Source organism: Carya illinoinensis, chromosome 12 (genome assembly GCF_018687715.1).
Source record: "Carya illinoinensis cultivar Pawnee chromosome 12, C.illinoinensisPawnee_v1, whole genome shotgun sequence".
In the NCBI taxonomy this organism is placed as follows: Eukaryota; Viridiplantae; Streptophyta; class Magnoliopsida; order Fagales; family Juglandaceae; genus Carya; species Carya illinoinensis.
The window spans coordinates 19,205,050-19,214,768 of NC_056763.1; the positions used below are offsets into that span (position 1 = coordinate 19,205,050).

Sequence of the window (9,719 nt, forward strand, 5' to 3'; positions counted from 1 at the left end):
GTTTTTGAATCTCCATCTTTTTTACAAAGGATTCATGGAGATATATGTGGGCCTATTCAACCATTAAGTGGACCGTTCAGATATTTTATAGTTTTAATTGATGCATCAAGTCGATGGTCACATGTTTGTTTACTTTCCACTAGAAATGCTGCATTTGCTAAACTTCTTGCACAAATAATTAAGCTACGAGCACAATTCCCTGACTATCCAATTAAAACTATTCGATTGGATAATGCAAGAGAATTTACATCTCAAGTTTTTGATAATTATTGCATGTCAATAGGAATAGATGTTGAACATCCAGTTGCCCACACACACACTCAAAATGGTTTAGCTGAATCATTGATTAAAAGGTTTCAGCTAATCGCTAGACCTTTACTCATGAAATCAAATCTTCCTATTTCTGCTTGGGGACATGCTATAATTCATGCAGCATCATTAATTCGAGTTAGGCCATCAGCATATCACAAATATTCACCATTACAGCTTGCATTTGGTCAGCAACCAAATATTTCTCATCTTCATATTTTTGGATGTACTGTATATGTTCCAATTGCACCTCCACAACGTACAAAGATGGGCCCTCAACGTAGACTTGGGATATATGTTGGGTTTGATTCTCCATCTATTATCAGATACCTTGAGCCTCTTACAGGGGATATGTTTAAGGCACGTTTTGAGGATTGTCATTTTGACGAATCCATTTTTCCAACATTGGGTAATGAGAAGTCGGTGCCTGAAGCACGACAGGAAATTACTTGGGACAATAAAGCTCTTTCCTAATTTGATCCTCGTACAAAAGAATGTAATCTAGAGGTTCAAAAGATTATTCATTTGCAAAGTGTTGTAAACCAATTACCGGATGTATTTACTGACACTAAAGGTGTGGTAAAATCATATATTCCTGCTGTTAATGTTCCAACAAGGATTGCAGTCCCAGAAGGACAAGTTGCCAAAATAGCAATAGGCGAATCTAAGATACGCCTGAAGCGTGGACGGCCTATTGGTGCTAAGGACAAAATTCCTCGGAAGAGGAAAATACAAAATAAATTTGGTACTTCTGAAGAGTCCATACCAACACAGGCCATAAGAGTAATTGATGCTCCTGAAGAGAGTAAATCTCTTGAGAAAAAATCTCCTGAAAAGGTATTTCATGAAATGTCTTCCCTTGAAGAGGGACAGGTACATGAAAATAACGAGATCTCGATACATTTCATGAGTACAGGAGAAATTTTGAATAGAAATAAAACTGTTGTCGACAACATATTTTCATATAAAATGGCTCTTGACATTACCAGAAGTAATGAAGAAATTGAGCCAAGAACTGTCGAAGAATGTTGACGTAGAGATGACTGGCCAAAATGGAAATCAGCCATTAAAGCTGAATTAAACTCGCTAGCAAAGCGAGAGGTCTTTGGACCAATTATACAAACACCAAAGGATGTAATGCCCGTTGGATATAAATGGGTATTTATACGTAAACGTAATGAAAGCAATGAAATTGTACGATATAAAGCACGACTTGTTGCACAAGGTTTCCTGCAGAAACCGGGGATTGATTATGAGGAAACATACTCTCCTGTTATGGATGCAATCACATTCAGATATTTGATCAGTTTGGCAGTTATAAAAAGATTGAATATGCAATTGATGGATGTGGTCACTGCATATTTATATGGATCATTAGATCATGACATATATATGAAAATCCCTGAAGGATATAAAATGCCTGAAGCTTCTAATCTGAGTACATCCAGAAGTATGTATTCTATTAAGTTTCAAAGATTTTTATATGGGTTAAAACAATCCGAACGCATGTGGTATAAACGCCTTAGCGAATATCTATTGAAAGAATGATTTGAGAATAATCCAATATGCCCATGTGTTTTTATTAAGAAATCAGATTCCGGATTTGTTATTATTGCAGTTTATGTTGATGATCTAAATCTTGTTGGAACTCCTGAAGAGATCAGAAGAACCGCTACATATTTAAAGAATGAATTTGAAATGAAGGATCTTGGCAAAACGAAATTTTATCTCGGCCTGCAGCTCGAGCATTTGCCAAATGGAATTCTCATTCATCAGTCAAATTATACAGAAAAAGTCTTGAAACACTTTTACATGGACAAAGCTCATCCCCTGAGTACTCCAATGGTTGTTCGATCACTTAATGTGCAAAAGGATCCATTTCATCCTTGTGAAGACAATGAAGAAATTTTTGGTCCTGAAATACCTTATCTCAATGCAATTGGAGCCCTGATGTATCTTGCAAATTGCACTCGGCCTGATATTACATTTTCAGTTAATTTACTTACAAGATATAGTTCCGCACCAACTCAAAGACATTGGAATGGCATTAAACATATCCTTTGATACCTTCGAGGTACGGTTGATAAGGGATTATTTTATCAACATGGTTCAAATCCACAATTAGTTGGATATGCAGATGCAGGTTATCTTTCAGATCCACACAGAGGTAGATCTCAAACTGGATATGTATTTATTTATGGAAATTCTGCTATATCATGGAGATCTGTCAAACAAACATTATCTGCTACCTCTTCAAATCACTCAGAGATCATTGCAATTCATGAAGCAAGTCGAGAATGTATTTGGCTAAGATCAATGATCCAACATATTCAAGAAAAGTGTGGTCTTCCAGTGATTAATGATAGCCCAACAACTTTATACGAAGATAATGCTGCTTGTATTACTCAAATTAGAGGAGGATATATCAAAGGTGATAGAACCAAACATATTTCACCTAAATTCTTTTATACTCATGAACTTCAAGAGAAAGGTGAAATTAAAATCAAGCAGATACGATCAAGTGATAATCTGGCAGATTTATTCACAAAACTATTACCAACTGCAACATTTAAGAAGATTGTGCAGAACATTGGAATGCGGAGACTTGAAGACCTTTTATCATGCACTTTTCAGGGGGAGTAATGTCTTGAAGACTTATACTGATTGTACTCTTTTTCCTTCGCTAAGGTTTTATCCCACTGGGTTTTCCTTTGCAAGGTTTTAATGAGGCAATCTTAAAGCATTATACGGTACACATGAATATTGTACTCTTTTTCCTTCGCCATTGGTTTTTTCCCACAGGGTTTTTCCTTGGCAAGGTTTTAACGAGGCATATTCATTATATGTGGTCATCCAAAAGGAGAGTGTTATAAAATAACATTGTTGTAAAATAAATTGTATGACCACCTTGAGCTAGCTGACATATGCATAGTGCATAGTGCCAGCATAGTACTGCATAGTAACTAGCATAGTGAATAGCCGATATATGCACAGTGCATAGTACCAGCATAGCACTGCATAGTAACTGGCATAGTAAATAGCCGACATATACACAGTGCATAGTGCTAGTATAGTACTGCATAGTAACTGGCATAGTAAATGACCGACATATGCACAGTGCATAGTGCCAGCATAGTACTGCATAGTAAGCATGCATAGTCCCCTTTGTACGCCTATATATATCGTTGAATTCTTTAAGAAATTCATAAGTTTCATAACTTCTCTGAATTCTATCTCTCTCTCCTTTTAGAAAGTTTTATAATAAATCTATCTCTCTCTTTCTTTTTCTTTTTCGATAGTTCTATAACACATTCTTATTATTTCCAAATGAAGCATTCCCATCTCACGTTTAGAAAATGGAAACGACCTTGTAATTTTCTGAGAGTGGCTGTCAATTTCAAGCAATTAAATACATACATGCATGCATACATACATACATATAATGTCATCCGACGGCCCTGAAAAGTCATCCACGCTTTTTGTTGACTTGACCCAAAGACTTGTCAGAAGGTTCCAAATGGTATTTGATTAATTAGGAGAAAAACAGAAAATAAATTAAACAATGTACAAATTGCATTCTTTGTGGAATTGACTGACTGAATTATTAATATATTATATAGATTACGCGTTTGGAATGGGCTCCATCCGGCCCCACAAAAAAATAATATAAAGAAAGGCTGCTGATAATTCTTTCTTTTTCTTTTGTTTCTTTTTTTTTTTATTATTATTTATTATTTATTTTTTGGTTGAGTTGGCAATGGAGCACTTAGAACTTACTAGGGTGACAAGAAATAAAAATTTGTAAAAAATATTTGTGAATAATTGTAAAATGAGTTTGATATTAGGTTTTGAGATGTTTTATGAATAATAAAAAATAGTTTTATTTAATTGCAGTCATGGTGCTTTGGCCGCCAGAAATTATTTAGTTACATAAAATTAAATTATCTAATTATTATCTAATTTTATCTTATATAATTATTAAAAAAATTTAAATTCTCACACAAAATATAATAAATAATTTAATTTTTTTAATTTTAAAAAAATTAAAAAATTATATTATAATAATATTTTATTTCACTTTTAACAAAATATCAGATATAATGATCCTGACAAATAATAATATTGCTATAATTTATGTATATTAATATTGCTCAATTATTTGGTATTCTTCGTATGATAGGGAGAAGAGGCAATTAATCATTGCAGTGCATGCCAACACACTTATGCTATTGCTTTATATAAATAATCATCGACGATACTAAAAATTCAGGCATAAAGTTGAAATAAAGTTGAAAGTACAAGTTTCATATACTTTCTTCTAAAAAACATTGAACAAATATTATAAAATTTATATAAAAAATTATTTTTTAATAATAAATCTCATTTTTTTTTTAAAATGAAATAAGGCTAAAACTCGAACTGAAGGATTCGATTTTGGTCTAGAACTGAAACCAGACCAATCAGTTATTTATTTATATAAAACCAGCTGAACCAACTAACTAATTAAGGGGGAGAAAACCAATCAGACCGGTTCCATCAATTATGTAGTTTTTTTTTTTTGGCTTTACCGGCGGATCACTATATATTAAATACAACATGAACTCATCATGCATCAATTACAAGAGATAAACCCATCAGACACCCCATTCTAATCGATTTTGGGACTTATTGGTTATGGGGGTACACACACAGACAATGTTGAGTACGTAGTTGATTACTAGATGTGTGTGTGTGTGTGTGTGTGTGTGAGTGAGAGAGAGAGAGAGAGAGAGAGAGAGAGACAATGTCGGGATAAGGTGATCATCTGTGAATAGTCGTAGAAAGAGAAAAGTTTAGGGATGAGAGCGAGAGGAAGAGAGAGACATGATAGGAAAAAAAAAAAGAGACAAAAAATGGGCAATGAGGTGATGTGGAAAGTCGAATGGAGGCTGGAGGAATAGACAAGAGAGGTCTGAGAGATGAGAGAGAAACGAGAAAGCCTTAATCCAAAGTGATATCATTTAGTACGTTAAATCAAAGATCGTCGTTTTTATTATTATTTTTTAAAAAATAGAGGTGTAAAACGACACCGTTAAACTCACCTAAGTTAAATTGTGTCGTGAATTAAACGGTGTCGCTTTATATAAGAATAATATATATTATATTGGTCATTTTACTAATTTGGAACTGAACAAACCGACATCGGTTTTTATTAATTTGGTTTGTTAACTTACTACACCAGTTTTGACCAATTCTAGTTAGAGAGTCAATTCTGACAATTCCAGTTTGTGCTTAAAAGAGAGAGATTTACACATTCTAAAACTGTATCTAATATTACTCATCAACAACATCTGTTACAGTGTCGGATATTATTTATACACATGAAATCTTGGCTAAATAGGTTTTGTCCAACAAAGCAATCCTCATTTCCCCCCTCCCTCCACAAGTCAAAAGTTAGAGCAAATATTTTACTTTCCTTGAAACTACTTTGTCAAAATTAGAAAATTAAATTAAAGATTTGTGTTTCAAATCAATTTCCAAATTCATGGAGAGGATCTAGGAATGACAATATATTACACGATTCGTTAACTTAACATGAACACGACACGATAATAGCAAGTTAGGGTTTAGTTTTAACGAATTCGGGTCAAAATGGGTTGACCCGTTAAGGTACGAATGCTTAACTGGTGACATGTTATGACACATTAAGAAAATTAAAATTATAATTATACCCTTATATCTAAAAGTAAAATCGTTAGAATTTTAATTTCAATATTGTTATTGTTTGGATTGTAATTTTGAATTTGTAGTTAATTTTATAATTTTTATAGATATTATGATTTTAACATTTAGATAAAATTATGTTAAATTTAATCAGGTCAAACGAGTTAATTTCGAGTCTATTCAACCTATTTACATAAACAGTTTGAAACGGGTCGTATTGTGTAGTATTAACTTATTTCATAATATTCACTAATAGATCAAAACGGGTTGACATGACACAACCCGTTATGTTAATGGGTCATGTTAGGATTTGAGATTTTAATACGATAAACTTAACAGGTCGGGTTAAGATTAACCTATATAGTATAATATATATAATTTGACATAATACGAACATTATACGTTAGCACGATTTGACGCCCTTAAGAGGATCAATTCAGAGAAGCAACATCAACTTTGAGGACAGTCCTCAAAGTAATCCCATATAACAGTCTATTGGTTTTAAAAAAATAAAAATAAAATAAAATAAACACCGAAGTTTAAGACCACTCTACAAGAGCAATGCTACATACAGTTATAGAATTGCAAACGCCGCGCAATCGTTTTGAAAAAGAGTGGGGTCCACGATTAAAAAGTTATTTTTTTTCATGTGGGTCTCATATTAATTCATTTTTTTCAAAGCGACTGCACGCCGCTTGCACAACCACGACTGCAAATATCATTTCTCACTCTGCAAACCCCAACTTATCCCACTTTTCACATTTCTTTGTTTGCTCAGCACTTGATCTAAATATATATTTAAGGGTGATTGCAAGAGTCCTCCACTCGACACCTTTTGTCCCTTGAAGTATTTATATAAAAAATATATATAATTGGGTTAGAAAAAAATACACAATAATCCTAATTTTGATCGTTTGTACGAATTATTATTGTAGCCTCAAAGATCCCCACATGATATTTTCTTCTATCATAGCCATATCAGATCGGAAAAATTGATGATTATATAAGCAAGTTAATAATGCTGGATGAGGGTACTCTATCCTCTTATAACATTAGATTTTTTTAAAAGAAATAATATTTACGTCGCAGAATGCATAAATTTAGTGTAATCTTTTTTTATAAAAATAAATAAATACGAAACTTACATAAACAATAACAATAATAATAATAATAATTTTTTAATAATAAATCTCTCTTTTTTAAAATTATTTCGTGGCCTTACACATTATACTACTGTATGTAGTATTATTTTTTTGAGTGATGCTGCTCAGGTGGTAGAGTAGTACTGCTCATTGTTACTGCTAGTCATTTTGAACTTCTTTTTTTTCATTTTTTCACATTTTTAAATCTTTTTAAAAAATAAAAAAATACACAAATCCACTTAAAATTACTTTTTTTTAATTATTAAGTTTAAAAAATTAAAATTGCGAGCGATACAACGGCAAAATAGTGTTTCTCTTTTTTTTTTTTTTTCTTTTTTAATTTGGGCCCGAATCCCAAATTTTCCATAACGGCGGGCGCCTATAAAGTCAAGAAAATTGTACAACTACCAACCAAAGAGCTGAATTGAGCCTTGTACACCCACTGCCTCGCCGTCGCCGGAAATGGCAACCGGTTGCAGTAAAGCTCGAATATCCGTTCTCACTCTCCTCTCCGTCTTCCTCCTCGCTCATTCTAGATTGATTCTCAACCCTTCGGATCTTATTGCCCTCTCCATACTCCGAACAGACTTGGGCCTCAACTCTCAACATTACCTCTCTGCAAAACCATGCAAACTTCCTGGTGTTTTCTGTGAGAGGAGGCTCTCCAACAACAGCATCCATGAGCTTAGAGTCACTAGACTCGTCTTTGAATCGCAGCACCTCGCCGGGTTTCTGTCCCCGGCGATCGGTAGTCTCTCTGAGCTCAAAGAGATATCTCTTCCTCACAACCAGCTCGTTGACCAAGTACCATCCGAATTAGTTGATTGCCGGAAACTGGAAATTCTGAACCTTCAGAACAACCAGTTTTCCGGGGAAATCCCACGCGAATTGTCCTCGCTTTTACGCCTTCGAGCCCTCAATATCGCTTCCAATAAGTTCTCCGGCGACTTGGGTTTCTTGAAGTATTTTCCAAACTTGGAAAATCTCTCTGTGGCTGATAATCTCTTCACCGGTAAAATTCCTGCATCCGTTCGTTCGTTTCGTAATCTCAGATTCCTCAACTTCTCAGGAAATCCATTTCTTGAAGATTCAGCGCCATTGATGAACCAGCTCGAGTACTCGGCTTCTGATGTTCCAAAACGTTACATCTTGGCTGAGAATTCAACTGGAAAAAGCAATACTACTTCTGCTGTTGCACCATCTGCAAGCACAGCTGCTACCTCTGGTGCCCCAGCTCCTTCTCCGGCGGTAGCAACTCACAAACGGAAGAAGGATAAAAGGAAGCTAAGTGGGTGGATACTCGGATTCCTGGCCGGAGCAGTGGTAGGAAGTATATCTGGGTTCGTCTTTACGTTGCTCTTTAAGCTTACCTTGGCTGCGGTAAGAAGTGGAGGGAAGGAACAAGGGCCTTCAATCTTTAGTCCTTTGATAAAGAAAGCAGAGGATTTAGCATTCTTGGAGAAAGAAGATGGCCTAGCCTCGTTGGAAATCATAGGAAGAGGAGGTTGTGGAGAGGTTTACAAAGCTGAATTGCCAGGAAGCAACGGGAAAATGATTGCCATAAAGAAGGTAACTCAACCTCCAAAAGATGCGGCAGAATTGACACAGGAAGACAGTAAGCTTCTGAACAAGAAAATGCGTCAAATTCGATCAGAGATAAACACAGTCGGTCAAATTAGACACCGGAATCTTCTTCCTCTGTTGGCCCATCTAAGTCGCCCTGATTGCCATTTCCTCGTGTATGAATTGATGAAGAATGGTAGTTTACAGGACATGCTGAATGATGTTTCAAGAGGGATTAAAGAATTGGACTGGCTTGCTCGACACAGGATTGCACTGGGAGTTGCAGCAGGGCTTGAGTATCTTCACATGAACCACAGCCCACGAATAATTCACAGAGATCTCAAGCCGGCAAATATACTGCTAGATGATGACATGGAAGCTCGAATTGCGGATTTCGGACTTGCAAAAGCAATGCCCGATGCTAATACTCATATCTCAACTTCCAATGTTGCCGGAACTGTTGGTTATATAGCACCAGAATACCACCAAACACTGAAATTCACAGACAGGTGTGACATCTACAGCTTTGGGGTGATTCTAGGGGTCTTGGTGATGGGAAAGCTCCCATCTGATCAGTTTTTCCAAGAGACAAATGAGATGAGCTTGGTTAAATGGATGAGGAATGTGATGACATCAGAGAATCCTACACAAGCAATTGACTCAAAGCTTCTGGGAAATGGATTTGAGGACCAAATGCTCTTAGTTTTGAAGATTGCTTGCTTCTGTACACTAGATGACCCAAAGCAAAGGCCTAACAGCAAGGACATTAGGTGTATGCTGTCTCAGATCAAGCATTAAGTATGCATGTTAGGATAAGCATCAGGATGTTCAAGAATGATTATGCATGTGACAAACAATGAATGTTTTAAGTAGCTCAATTATTTCTCAATATTGCAGCATGTTGATTTAATGATTTCCCCTATGTATAATATAGCATAAATTGCACTTGGCTACAAGCCTACAAGTATAATTCCTCATAAGGTAAAGGATCATTTTACATAA

General features: G+C 35.2%; 1 protein-coding gene across 1 annotated transcript; it reads left to right on the plus strand.

Annotated features, from left to right (window-relative positions):
• Nucleotides 1–7,553: 7,553 nt before the first annotated feature.
• Nucleotides 7,554–9,719, plus strand: LOC122289931 (leucine-rich repeat receptor-like serine/threonine/tyrosine-protein kinase SOBIR1). The gene has a single exon (XM_043097359.1). It carries the CDS (start codon nt 7,617–7,619, stop codon nt 9,513–9,515), a length of 1,899 nt encoding a protein of 632 aa, XP_042953293.1. The 5' UTR covers nt 7,554–7,616; the 3' UTR covers nt 9,516–9,719.